The sequence below is a fragment of the Rhinolophus hipposideros genome, assembly GCF_964194185.1.
Source record: "Rhinolophus hipposideros genome assembly, chromosome: 9".
Lineage (NCBI taxonomy): Eukaryota > Metazoa > Chordata > Mammalia > Chiroptera > Rhinolophidae > Rhinolophus > Rhinolophus hipposideros.
The window spans coordinates 88,951,148-88,965,554 of NC_138055.1; the positions used below are offsets into that span (position 1 = coordinate 88,951,148).

Consider the following 14,407-nt stretch of genomic DNA (forward strand, 5'->3'; position numbering starts at 1 on the left):
ATTAATGCCGGTATGCTTGCTAATTACAAACTCTATCTTCTTCCCAGGTTACTCCCCTCACCGTTCCCAGATCCCTGATGCCACCAAAGAGTTACAAAGACAGAGAGGGGCATCATGAAAGAACAGACCTCCAGCATGTCATGCAATCTCTGGGAGAATGCCCTGATTTTCCCCTAAATATCCCAAGCTGGTCTGAGAATGTTAGGGCAGTTTTGAAGGTGTTAACTTGCTGCCTTCTCTGACCACCGGTGCTCTGATAATAAACGTTTATTCTATGGTCCAACTCCTGTGTTGGTCGATTGGCTGAGCGGCTCAGGCAGCACAAGCTCTGGACTCGGTTGGCCACCACACCCCCACCTCCCCCCCCACACACACAGTTTCAAGGCCATATACTAGTAAATGATGGAGCTAGGAATTAAACATGGGCCTCTTGGCTCCAAAAATCTATGCTTGTTCCACTGCAGCACTCTGCTTCCCAGACCATGACTATCTAAACGGCAGGGATCACATTTCATAATTCTTTGTTTCTGCCTCTAGCATTTAATACACTGCTGGCTCAGAGTAGGCACTCATTCAACAGATGGATGGATGGATGGATGGATGGATGGATGGATGGATGGATGGATGGATGGATGAAGGGAGGGAAGGAGAGAGGGAAGGAGTGAGGGAAAGAGGGAGGGAGGGAGGGATGGATGGATGCAACTTGAGGGGGAAAAATGATCCCCGTCTTCCCTATTCTGGGAGATTTTCTTGGGGAACACTGCTGGTGCGGACAGGCTTCTCTGTCCACAGCAGGCAGGGTTATTTTAGGGCTACCTCTCGTCTCCTAGCAAAAATGCTTAGCTCAATAAATGTGTAGCCTTCTTTCTGGAGCCCAGTGCGACCTGGTGCCTGGGTCCAGAGGACAGCAGCATGTCTCTGAATTCTTGGGTGTCTCTGTTTCATTGACAACCCAATGTGGCTGGAGCCACAAGAAATAGGATGGATTTGCTTGAATGTGTCCCCAGGACAGCTCTTCCTACACCCTCCACTGGACTCCAACGACACAATGATGTATTATTTTTCCCACTTTATAGAAAGCAAAGGATCAGATTAACTTGCCCAAGGTCACAGTGCTAGTGAGAGGGTAGGACCCACACACCAGGAACGTAGCCTGTGTGAAGGAGTACACTCAGCACAGCGGTGTGTCTGAGCTCGGGCACACTTATCTGATGACAATGAAGGACTGTGTGTCTGAGAATACATGAATGGATCTGAGACACATGCCAGTCCAAGGTATGAGACCTGAGGCCCCAGAGCAGCTGGGTGGACTCGGTGCCTGATCCATCGTTGCTTCCCTGTCTCCAAGGGCCCAGCTTGAGTCTTGTTTCCTGTGCTTCCACTCTCTCCATTCAGCTCTCACTCGCCTCAGGGCTCTCTCTACCTGTCTTTCTTCCTCTGCCTTTCTTCTCTAACAGGTGTGACTTCTACACAGGACAGGGCTCCCTTTCCTTTTGCGTCTTCTTCCTCTGACAACTACAGGATCCTGTACGTGCCCTTCCAGGCCAAGAGCAAATGGGACTGAGCATGCCCCACCCCCTTGGAGGGGAGCCTCTTGAACGCCCTTGGCTAAAACCAAGTCTGGGCATTCCTGCTCCCTTTGACCACCAGGACCCAAGGTTTTCTCTCACATCTCTCCCTGTCAACCCCCTGGGTTGTTAGAGCAGACCCCCCTCACCTACTCCCCTACCTGGTTTAACGACCTCAGGGTTCACACATCCGTTACCTCATTTGAGCCCTACAGCAAACGTGTAAATGGTGGGGGCATGTTATTATCTCCATCTGAAAAAAACAAAGACCTGAATTCCAAGTAACTTCCACAAAGCCCACAGCAAGTTAGAGGCAGGTCAGGACTGGACCCCCATCTCCTGATTCTTATGCCAATAGATTATTTTCACACTATATTCCACTATTAATGAATCTCGTAAATAGTACTCAAATCACCATTACTGAACTGCCTACATTCCTTCCTGGGCCTAGCAGATTCTTGCAGGTTTGATCAGATGGATGGATAGAGAGATAATACACGTCAGAAAGGCCTTCCCACCACCTGACCCAAGTCACAGGGTTCCTTCCATACCCCAATTATTCTTTCTCATAGCACTGTGCCCCTTTCTTTCATAGCATTTGTCACTGAGGAAACTGTGTATTTTTGTTCCTTATGTATCCTGAGTACAGCACAGCACCACGTAGTCGGTGTTCTGAGAATATGGTTGGATGCAGCTGCCAGGTATGTGGTGTCTCAAGTTTCTCTAGCAGATTCATTTCTCCCAACTCAGGACTGTGATTGCCCCTGGCACACGTGGGGGAAGCCCACACAGTCACCATCCAGGAAGGAGCGGCCAAGGCCGACAGACAGCAGGCCTGCTTTCACTAGTTCTTACAAACTCTCCCAACAACAACAAAAAATTCAAACCTGAGGTCTGGCAAAGATCCCAGTGCATTTTCCCACTAACTGCCTTGTAAAAAAAGAAATACTAAGAAACCCCCCCCCCAGCGGATGCTGTGCACCCTTCACCTGCTTTAGGAGCCCCAGGTGCTCCCCTGACCCCGCACTGGAGGAAGAGCCATCAGAACAAAGGTGGGGACACAGACAGCACCAAAGCCTCCGTATGTGCGGGGAGAAACACAGTGGTGTGTGTTGGGCCACACACACACACACACACACACACACCTGTTCTCCAGCTCTACACACCCATCAGAGGTAGGGCTGCGGAGACACACCTGTGGCATGCTGCGGGGCCAAGGCCATGTGCACTGGCCCTGAGGTAGGACGGGCGAGGCTTTGCACCTGGGTTCTCTGTGCAGCCTAACCCCACGAGTTCATCTCACAGCTCAGGCCCTGTTAGTCGAGCCGCGGTCTCGGCGCTGCTACCCCCTTGTGGCCATGTCTGGCAGTGCTGCCTCCGGCATCTGTCTTCTCAGCGGAGCAGCGAGGTGGTGCTGAGGCAGTGGGGTCCCTCTGCTGGCTGAACAGGCACAGTGCCCTGCTCTGTCAGGGCTTTTGGTACCTGCCACCTCCGATCTATGAAGTCCCTGCTGTCCCTCTCTTATGACCCTGGTACCAGGCCCTGGGCGGCCGCATGCAGACACACGTTTGTCAGGCGGGGTCAGGAGAGGACACGGCCAAGGGAAACGTGAGCAGCAAAAGCCCAACCACTCTCCTCTTCCTTCGCCTAGCTACGGCTCAGGTCCCCTCCTTCATTCTTTCCTCCATTGCCTTTCTTATTCCACAGAGAGAAGGAAGCAGGAAGGGACCCCAGGAGAAGCACGGAGAGAGGTGTGACTGAGTGTATGATGATGGAGCATCTCAGCTGGGCCCATCTCCCCACAGCAAAGCTCTCTGCTCATGGTTCACAGGAACTCAATGAGGGAAGGAGACGGGCAGGAGGGAAGTCCTAAATCCACAACTTGAAAGTGATGAGGGCGTAAGGCAGCCAGGCAGAAGGGCAGGAACCAGGCAGAACTGCCAGCAGTCAGTGGAAAGAACTTGGGTTTAATGGAATGAAGGGTAAGAGGGCCCAGATGCCGAACAGACCTCGCAGCCCACCCACCAGCCCTCACCCGCTTCCCCAGCCTGCCTCAAAGTTCATGCTCTTGATACTGGCATTTCACACCTGGTTAGCCACCCTTGGGGCAGGGAAGTTAGGATGGGAAGCACCCAGCTCAGAAGGTAGATTCCAAAATATCCCCTTCGTCTTATCTACCCCAGGTGGGGGACATAAAAGCACAGCGGGACTGCTTCTGTCCTCCCTTTCTGCAGCTGTCCCCAAGGCCAGGCCCATAGGCACTGACCAAGGGCCTGCCCCCTAGCAGTGAGACTCTAGTTCTGTGAGTCTGAGCAGTGACGTCCTGGGTGTGGCAGGGGCAGAGGGTACTGCTCGGTTCCGTTGGGCCAGGTCCTCAGCTGGGCATACAAGCTGGCGAATTCTCTGCAAGGAGAGTCCAGGTGGCCGCCATGAGGTGGAGTGGGGGCAAGTCTGCCAACTTCCCTCATCACCAATGTCTGCCTGCCTCCCTATACCTGCCAGCCCCAGTCTCCTTCGGAGAGTTCTAAACACTTACTCTGTTCCTCCCCGAGCCCCACACCAGGCTCACCGCCCCCCGTGCACCATCTTCTACGCTGGCAGGCCACCATCTACCGTCATCCACTGGGGTTCTTGCCCCTCTGACTGCCCTCCTCCCCACTAGCTCCCTACCTCTCTGAAGGAGCCCTTGAGGGTGCTGAGTTTGTAGAAGCTCCAGGCAGGAATGCAGACCATGGAGGACAGAGCCAGGAGCCAGCCCAGGGCATCTCCCCACCAGGGGTACGTGTACTTCTTGTTGTAGGTCAGCGGGGTGTACTTGATCAGGGAGAAGAGGAAGGTGGCCTGAGGGTGACAACAGGAGACAAAGGGGCTAGGGGGCAGGGGCCCAGTGCCGTCAGCGCCCCCTGGAGGAGCTGGCGGACATCACACTCCACGCCTGGATTTTCTTCCAGGCTCTTGTGGGCCAATCAGCCTCCAATCTCCATCCACATTCTGCTTCACATCCACACACCCCCAGTCGATATTTCCTGGGCACCTACCCTGTCCCGCCAGGGCCCCGTGCCTGGGCACCTCTATACACGATTGACCCCAATTAGGACAGGACCTTGTGCCTGCTGGTGCTTTCCGTTGTTTAAGTTTCCTGTGCCATCAGGTGGGGCTGTGAGTACCTCAAGGGCAGGGGTCAGGCCTCCCTTACATCCTGCATACAGTGGGTGCTCAGGGGACCTGCTGGCACTCATGGAGAAGCCAGAGGAAGCGGCACAGAGCAGGACACGCTCAGATTCTGGCGACAAGTCGCCTGCGCTTGAATCCTAGCTCTCTGCCACTTTCTAGCTTGGGTAAATTGCTTAATCTCTTTGGCTTCAGTTTCATCTGTAAAATAAATATAATGGTAATTCTTACTTTGTGGGGTTCTTGTGAGGCTTTAATGGGTTAAAATGTGTAAAGCACAAGGTAAGTGCTCTGTATCTATTGCTAGTACTATTGCTGTGGTTATCAGTATTATTACAAGCAGCCCGATGCACTTGGGTTTCAGTCCTGCCTATGGCATTAGACTCACACTGGTACTGGTCAAACCGTCGGATACCTCTGGACCTCAGTTTATCCTTCTGTGAAATGGAAAGGAAGAATCTATCTTGCTGTCTTTTTTCTAGAATCCAACAGCAGAATGAATGAAAATCCAAAATGATTTTCAATCCCCATGGAGAATTCCCTTCTAGGGTTAACAGCCTACCTATCCTTCTGCCACCACCATCTCTCTATTCCTTCATCTGGCTTTCCTCCCTAAAGGTTATCTTACTGTGCACACAGCTGGTGTGAGGAAGAGCCAACAATATTTGATAAGAGGCCATGGCCTGTACCCAATCATATCTTCAATGTTGTCATAGAAGCGCCCGGCTCCTACCACGAAGAGAAGGAAGGAAGGGAGAGAAAGGACATTCTTTAGCATCCAAAGCATCAGGATAGGGCCCACACAGACCAGGATGGGCAAGGACCAATGAATAGAAGATATCGTGGTGTCTGCATAGATCTCTGCTGGGAGACAACTCTTCCCTGGGATCCGGAGGCAGGAATGGCCGTGGGCAGCAAAGACAATAACTTTCTGATTACCAGGCTGCTACAGACTGAAGAGGTCTGAATAGGACAGGATATGGACCCACATGGGGTGGTCTAGGTACAGCCAAAACCAGGAGGGTAGGCAAGGCAGACTCTGGAGGGTCTTTCCAATGGTAGCAATTTAGGATTCTTGAGATTTTTGAGGTTGGGTAGGGGAGAAGTCCCACGAAAAGGTGGGTATGAGCAGTGGATGTTTCTCTCTTGTCTAAGGGCCCTGGGGTGGAGGTGAGTACTGGAGTTAGGGAGAGTCACTCACCATAGACCCAAGCCACACAGAGGGATTCAAAGATGGCCACAAACAGAAGGCACATGCCACTGGCTGCGTAGTAGTCAAAGAGCTGGAACACGTACATACCGCCCTGCCCAGGAGGAGATAAAAAAACAGAACTTTATCTGGAGGACACAGACAGATATACTCCTATGCCTGCCAACCTCTCATTCTTAAGGCACAGAACAGTTAGTGAGATCACAGAGACAGACATTAAAAGAGAAGTTAGTTTGTAAACTGTAAGGCACAAGGCCGACATGAGGCAATGATTACTTTTTGCTATTGTTTTTGGGTGGATGAAGTAGATAACTATGGGTGTGATCAAAAAATACGGTGAATGTTTAAAATTTAAAAATTATTACAGTAAAAGACACAATGCCATTAATCCCCCTCAAAACATTCCCCCTCACTTCGAACACACTTATCCCATTGTTCTTGCCACTTTCTGAAGCAGTTCTGGAAGTCCTCTTTCGTGAGTGTCTTTAGTTGTGCTGTCGTGGCTGCCTTGATGTCCTGAATAGAATCGAAATGTTTACCTTTCATCGTCATTTTGACTTTGGGGGAAGAGCCAGAAGTTGCACAGTGCCAGATCCGGTGGATAAGGACACACCGTAATGTTTTTATTTGACAGAAATTGCAGTACCAGAAGCGATGTGCGACATGGAACATTTCTGTTGTGATTACAAAACACGGTGAATGCTACTGCCGAGTGCCATCCAATGAAAAGGCAAAGATCTTTAATACGGGAAGCGGCGCACTGAACCTTAGTAACAGAGTGTGACAAGTTTCAACTTGTTCGATGCAGTTAATCAGGTATAAGCTACAGTTGAGAGAAGGTGTGATTGAAAGTGTGCTGTAAATCATCCTCCATCATGACAATGCCCTGTGTCACACATCGCTTCTGGTGCAACTTCTGGCTCTTCCCCAAAGTCAAAATGACCATGAAAGGTAAACATTTCTAATCAATTCAGGACATTGAGGCAGCCACAATAGCACAACTAAACACACACATGAAAGAGGACTTCCAGAACTGCTTCAGAAAGTGGCAAGAACAATGGCAAGAACAAAGTGTGTTCAAAGCAAGGGGCAGTATTTTGAGAATTAATGGCAATGTGTCTTTTACTGTAATAAATCTTTTATTTAAATATTCACCATATTGTATGATCACATCTCTTATTGTTAGATTGTCCTTGAGAATATTTAAGAATTGACCCAGAAGTCCAAGACATAATGTGCACTTTTTGGCAAAAATCAGGGTATGGGTTGCCATTGGTATTAACAAGCTGACAAGTTTCATCTCCTTCCTTCTCCTTTGAGATGTCACATAGACTAGTACCCATCCCCAGGGCTCCCTTTCTCCCTTTGAAGTTTAGCCCTGGAACTTGGTACAACTGCCTGGGAAATTGTGGGATCTTGCTGGAGAGGCAGTTTTTCCTAACCCAAGACTTTCCAATACCTCTTAGTTTCCAACCATCCTTTCCATACCTCTTAGTTTACCATGGAGCCAAAATACCCCTTGCAGAAGCAAATGGTCAATGCCCAGAGGCCAGAGGAGGGAGTCATCTATTTGTACTTCCCATGGCTAGGAAAGGAGCAGGTCCCAGTGCCTTCAAACCACAGCACCCTGTTTCTCCTTCAGTACAGGACTTGTCCGCCTTTACTCCTCCTCCTCACCTGGTCCCCACCTGGAAGCCTCCCAGACCCTCACCTCTGTGAGCATGACCAGCCCAACAAGGAAGGAGATGACAGACACTCCAAGAATGAGGCCCTCTCTCCGGTTCTTCTTGCGGAACACACGGGGGTACATGTCCACCAGTGCCGTCACCAGGCTCTCTACGCACACAAACTGGATGAGAGGGCAAAAGAATTGGAGGGAAAAAGAGCTCCCAGAAGAAGCTCCATCAACTAGCGCTGGCTTATGGCCCGTGGGGTCAGCCCTGTCAGCCGCCCTGTCTCCAGTTCCCAGGGCTGTCCTTGCATGGTTAGGTCTGGACCCACCTTCACAGCTCCTCTTGGTCCCTGGAAGGGCATTCCCATCTGACACCTGCCCAGTCCCCAGCTGTTTTAAGGTCCAGCGGGACAGTAAGCTGGACCTCGTGCCCACTGCTCCTCCCACTCGTGTGTGCCCAGCCACACCCACTCGTGCCTCAGCCCCTGAGGGGCCAGCACTTGATACCTGGCTATCCAGTCCCAGGAGCACCACCATGAAGAAGAAGCAGCAGGCCCAGAGAGGAGAGAAGGGCAGCATCACCACAGCCCGGGGATAGGCGATGAAAGCCAGGCCAGGGCCTGCAGCAGGAAGCACAGGGACACGCACAGTGCCGGGCCGTCCCCAGGCCATGTGTGATGCCAGCGTGGCGCCACGGCACAACAGGAGCCAGAGGAAACCTCACCCCCACTGTCCTCACCCAGGAGAAGACAGACACACCTCTACCTGGTCCCCAAATTTCCAAGGCACCACCCCCTGTATTTTCATTGGCAGAAACAGAACCTAGAGACTGTGGGTATAAAGGGCTTTGAAAACAGAAAGGGGTGTATCACCCACATTTCTGTAATTTCTACCCCAAATCCTCTCATCTCACTCTCTAGATCTATTGCCCCAAACCAGAGGTTTCAAACTCAAAAAGACCTCAGGGGCCAGGCAGACCATGTACATTTGTAAAGTTGACCCAGAGTAAAATGAGGGAGTGACAGGGCCTGATGAGATCTGGAACCATCGTGCCCCCATCAACTAAAGCAATCGCTGCATTGTTTCTATAGAGGAGACGGTTACCCAGGAAATACATTCCAGACTAGAGTGGGCCTGGGGCCACCAGTTTGCCACCTCTGCACCCGGAGCCTTTTCTGTCACCCTACAAGTGAGCTGGCATTAATTTCAGAATACCACTGACATACAACCTCTAAAATAAATTAATGTTCCTCTCAGCTAGTTCAAATAGCAGGAACAGATTCTCAAGCCGGTGCCTGGGTTCATCAGTAGGAAACTTCCTTTGAAAAAAAGGGTGTGACCCTGTGACCTTTGACCTTGGACATTCCTTTACCTCCTGAAGACCACTCCCCATACTGGTGAGATGCGGATGATACTAGCACCTGCCTCACAGTTTTCCATTGCACGGTACAGGCAGAATGCTTCACAGAGTGCCTGGCATATAGTAAGTGTTTAATAAAAGTGAAATATTATCATTTTTAATGAGTCAATGATGTTAGCTGCCCAGTGCTTGGCACTCTGTGTAACAGGAGCACTTGTGAATGCTATGATAAAAACTGTCTTGTTACAGAGTGCAGTGGGTGGTCCACCGAACAGGGGAAGAGCAAGAGAAACCTTTACAGCTCACCCAGAGAGGGGACTAGTCCTTGATTTTATTTAAAAGCAGCAACAACAAGACTGCATGGTAGAAAAGCATTCACTTAACAAAGAAGGACGCTCTATGTGCCAATATAAACTTACCCCTGAGACATCATTTAAAGTGAACAAAACAAGTCATGATGTAGAACAGTGCTAGTACGTTATCAATTGGTTTTTTAAAAGAAATAGTAGTATGAGTGAATGTGCATGTACGTATGGGTGTGTATTTTTTTCTCATCTATGCTTAAACTATTCCTGAAGGGATAAACACGAATCTAGTAACACTGGGGGACTCCAGGGTAAGGAACTAGAAGTTGGGGTAGGAAGAAAAACGGTCACTGTATCCCCCTTCACCCTGTGAAGCTTTGTTTTTAAGTCTTCCCCCGGCTTTCCTGGGATGCAGCCACTGAAAGGTGACCAGAGCTCACTCACAGTGAAGGTGACAATAGAAACACCTCTGGAACTGGTTGGTGAAGGTTCAAAGCTCACAGAATCCACAGCCTTGGGCCTCCCCACCACTCACCTGACTCTGCCACTTCAGAGATGGGCACCCCCTGCTCTTGGGACATGAAGCCCAGGATGGAGAAGATGGCAAACCCGGCCACAAAGCTGGTGCCGCTGTTGAGGAAGCAGAGGGCGATGCAGTCCCTGCAGTGGGTGGGGAGGTGGAAACAGGTGGGTCAGAAAGGGCTGCAGGGCCTCAGGTGGGAGCCAGTGGAAACCCCAGGGGAGCCCTGCCCCTCACGGCAGTCAGGCCTGAGGGGGCTGCCTGGCAGAATTAAGATGAGCCTTCAAGGGACAGTTCTGCTCCCCCCACTCCATTCGCTCAGTCTTGGAATAAATCAAGGTAGTCCTTAAAAAATGAGGCTCTGAGAAAGTAAAATATTAATCTAAAAATTACAAACTGCCACAGAGTCTCCCCTCCCCACCATATTGGCACCACACCTTTGGGACACCACCACTGGGACACGATTCAGTGTGGCATGCTAATATCAAGGACATAGGCCTGGATAATCCCAAGCAACAAATAATTGTCAGTCGCCTAAATCTGATTCTGAAATGTATGATATATTTTTAGCGAATATTAAAATTGGCGCAAATGCTCTAATACGAACCAGACAGGCCAAGGGAACCATGGGGAGGGGACATGGAAAGGGGAGGGGGGAAGGAAAACAGGTAAGGCGTCCATGTTTGCTGGGGTGAATGTACAAAGTAAGCAAGACTGAGGCTCCACTGCATGACATGGCTACTTCTCGGGCTTGCTCACAGTCCTGACCACTACCTTCTACATTAGCCAGGACGCAGGCTGGGCCCCGCTGCAGTTTCTCAGCCAACCGCAACCCCCACCCGTTTGGCAGCAATCCCTTTGCGCATGCTGCAGCTGGCTCCTTTAAGCCACTGGTAGCCCCAGAGTATTGGAAAGTAGGGTGAAGGGTGGGGGTGGGCAAATCCATGAGCTGGTGCACCCTCCACACCACCCGTGATCCAGCACGGCTGGAGGGACAGTAGAGAGATGTAGGTTTGTGGCTCAGGCCCCACTACCCGTCACCTGTAGCAGTTGTTGTGGTACTTGTTGTAGCTGCCCAGGGCTGTCAGGCACCCTAGACAGATGGCGAAGGAGAAGAAGATCTGGGTGCCCGCGTCCATCCACACCTACACAGGGAAAAGAGAAGAAAGCTGCACCCAGGGAAGCCAGGGCAGCTGGGCTCCACAGAAGCACACAGGCCCGTGCTGGGCCAGGCACTGCAGAGGGGTGGTGAGAACCCTGCTCTCAGCCTGTGCAGAAGCCCCTGCGACCTGCTATCCCAAGGGGCTCTACTTTGGGGGGCCCTACATGGGATTTCTCGGGCACACCCAGGACGGCACAGACTTTAGGCATTTGAGGAAGAGGGTGGGTGGGTGGGAGCATGCGCTAGGACTAGGCCTGGCACCACCTTTTTTATCATGGAAACAAACCCCTGTTCTGAGCTCTCCTGGTGGTGTGACCAGATTGGAAGGAACCCAGAGACAGGATCTCTAGGGTCCAGGGTTCTTACTATGAGACCCATCACGGGCATGTAGTTTGGCATCTTGTGCCTCAAAACCCGCTGTCTGAAAAACAGGAAGAACAATCTTCAGCTCGCCAAAAGTCAAGAGGATGAACAGAAATGCATCTGTAAAGGGCTTTGTACTCCTTGGGGGGGAAAGAGCTCTCCAGCTCCACACAGGGTATGGTTGTTACTGTTATTATCTCAGCTGCTGCCCCCGCCTGAGCATGTTATGATTTAGATTTAACAGCTAGAATAACATGCCAAAGAGAAAGAAGTCAAGGCAAACAGGACTGCAACCCTGCAGATCAGCAGGAGGTGAGGTCTTGGGGCCTCTACAAGGGAGCACCAAGCCACGAACGCAGGCATCCCAGGCGGCTGTCCCAGCATCTCTGTGTCCCCCATTCCTTGTCTTTTGCCCGGCTCTGCCCCAGTAGTCCTCCAACAGGCCCCTATTTTCCTTTCATTAATATCAGGCTCCCAACACCCCACACGCCAAAGCCTGTTTCTTTCTGCCCAAAGCTCCCCAGTGCCCATGTGTCTCTCCCTGCCTCCTTGCCATAGCCACCAACCTCAACCTGCCTTACTCTTGCTCTCATCACACTCACCCCACCACAGTGCCATTTTACTCCGTGTTATAGTGGCGACCTGACTACATCACAATCTCATTAATTCCTCAGTCAGCATCCCCAGCTGAGACACTAAAGCTCTAGGGCTAAAGGAGGACCCAGAAATTTGTATCATTTTCGGAGCTTCCTGGGTGATCCTACTGAACAGTCAGATGTGGAAATCACCACCCGACAGTCCCCAAGGACTGGCGTCAGGGACACACCCAGGGCACTCACTCCTCGTGTTATATTTCCACTTATGCAGGAATTAGGAAAGAGCGGGGGAAGATGGGTGAAGAAAAGGGGAGAATGTCTCTAGCCTCCTGTCCCTTCTGAGCCCTGTGACTCCCATCCCCAAGGTAGGAGCAGGAGTTGTGTGGCAGGAGCTGCTACGGGGAAAAGGGCTCAGAGGCAGAGCCAAAGGGGCCCATTTGCGAGAAAGAGCCGGAAGGACAGAAACACCTGAGGACTTTTTTACCTTGAGGGGAAATATAATGGGAAAGGAGAGGGGCATCAGGATTTAGTTCAGAAGTGAAAGAAGGAAAGGGTAGGAATGAAAAGAGCCTACAGACTAGAAGAGGGGTGCTTACAAAATTCAGTGTGATGCCACAAAATTTGACGAAGTGCCTTGGGTGGTCTCTTTACTCCTTCAAGTTGTTACAATCCTTTTTTCTTCTAAAACTCTGCCCCCCAGCCACTGTAAGGATGGTCATCTCAGGAAAACTCAGTGACCTCTGGTCTGAAAGTCACTCTGTTCTATTTCGTGCCTGTTCACTCAGTAGGTTACAAACGGCTCTGAGCTTGCAGCGGATTTACCCCGGGTCAGAGACACAGCGCTGGAGAGCGAGGCTTATCTGCCTGGGGGCTCACGTGGGCATGAGATCAGGCAATCTCTCCCAAATAGGTCATCCAGGCCTAGAGGATTTGCTCCGTGGGCCTCGCAGTACCCAGGGTGCACACGGACCCACACGTTACCCGGGAAACTGTCCAGTGCCCTAGAGACCTCTGTGGCTGCCCACATGCTGACAGGGGGCGGAAATCCTGTGGTTATGAAGTTTTGTAAACTCAGGCTTGGGAAGACAAATTGTGACTTGGCAGTTCACCTTGCCCTACGGGGGACAGACTAAGACTGAGTTGTGAGGAGAGGTTAACGAGAACAGAGAAAAGTGCAGCAGGAGAGCTGAGAGGTCCGAGTGCAAGGGTCAGATATGGTGCCTTTGACTAAAGTCCCCTCCCTGAGAGCTTGGCAAGCCCCAGCTCTCTGCACAGCTGCTGCCTGACAAGCCTGCTGGGATGAGGGGAAGGAATGGGGTCAGAAGAAGGACTGAAGGAACTAGCAGAGCAAGCTGTTCTGTTCCCACCGCAGGCGACCCACTCCCTGCCCATGCCAGGAGACCTGGTTTCTAGAATAAAGCTCCAATGTGTCTCTGGCTAAGGCAGAAGACTGACCAAGAAAAAAACAAGTGTGAAAAATGCTTGGTGGAGTGCAGGCAAAAAAGAGTTCTCTGGGGCCACAGAGAAAGAGCGAGACCTCTAGAAAGTCATGGAAAGATGTTTTCAACTTTGAGTCCAACCCCAAGGATTATTATATTTACTATTTTTAGGAAGAAAATAGTGTGTAATGGAAAAAGCCTGGGCTTTGGAGTCAAAATGAACTGGATTTCAATTACTAACTTTATTAATTACTAGCTGTGTGATCTTATGCAAGTCACTTAACCTCTCTGAACCTTTCCTTTCTCATCAGGAAAATGGGTATAATAAAATACAAATAAAATACAAATAAATAAAATAATGTATGTAAAACTCCTAACGCAAAAATAAATATTACTTCCCTATCCCACCTTCTGGGATAATTTAAAAAACAGCCTTTCAAACGCTCAAATAATTCATATTCTTGGGAAAATGAATATCACAGTGATTAAGACAACAGACTCCAAAAGACTACTTGTGATGAAACCCAAGCTCCCCACATCCCACCTCCAACACATGTTAGTTTTGTGGTTTGAATCACATTTGTAAGGTTTCCTAAGCTTCCGTTTCTTTATCTGTAAAATAAAGCTAACACCTAACTAATTCCCAGGGTTGGTGGGAGGATTAAACTGTGCCACGCACTCAGTAAGGTGTGTGACAAATAATAAGCACACGATCAACTGTCAGCTGGTGCTGCTGTTTGTCGTTGGGTTATTTTAAATAAACAGCTCACCTTTCAGGGATGATGAGGCCTCCACAGACTTCAATGTACAATATCAGAATAAAAAGACTCATTCTAATCAACAGTTTCAACTCCTCCCCAAACCCTGCGTTAGAATAGCTTAGCATAGAGATTTAAAAGTTTCAATAAAGGCTGTTTGGACACCCTCCCCCCCCAGCCCTGCCCTTATCAATCTACCAAAGTGCAGTAGAGCAGACAGAAGGAAAGAAACCAGCGCTGGGCTGAAGCACACATGGCACCAGTGCAGTCCTGAGTCTCCAGT

The 14,407-nt window shown here is 50.3% G+C and overlaps 1 protein-coding gene across 3 annotated transcripts in view; it reads right to left on the minus strand.

Moving 5' to 3' along the window:
* Window positions 1–3,514: 3,514 nt before the first annotated feature.
* Window positions 3,515–14,407, minus strand: part of SLC6A13 (solute carrier family 6 member 13) — a 40,222-nt gene continuing 29,329 nt past the window's right edge. For 2 of the 3 annotated variants that reach the window (XM_081059156.1, XM_081059157.1), the window contains exons 9-16: window positions 10,848–10,951; window positions 9,822–9,946; window positions 8,129–8,241; window positions 7,661–7,798; window positions 5,941–6,043; window positions 5,368–5,468; window positions 4,239–4,409; window positions 3,515–3,971 (exon numbers count right to left, since the gene is read on the minus strand). In XM_081059156.1, the coding sequence (XP_080915282.1) occupies window positions 3,849–3,971; window positions 4,239–4,409; window positions 5,368–5,468; window positions 5,941–6,043; window positions 7,661–7,798; window positions 8,129–8,241; window positions 9,822–9,946; window positions 10,848–10,951 (978 nt within the window). In that variant the 3' untranslated portion in view covers window positions 3,515–3,848. The remainder of the gene's footprint in view (window positions 3,972–4,238; window positions 4,410–5,367; window positions 5,469–5,940; window positions 6,044–7,660; window positions 7,799–8,128; window positions 8,242–9,821; window positions 9,947–10,847; window positions 10,952–14,407) is intronic. The other variant, XM_081059158.1, reaches the window with a different exon arrangement.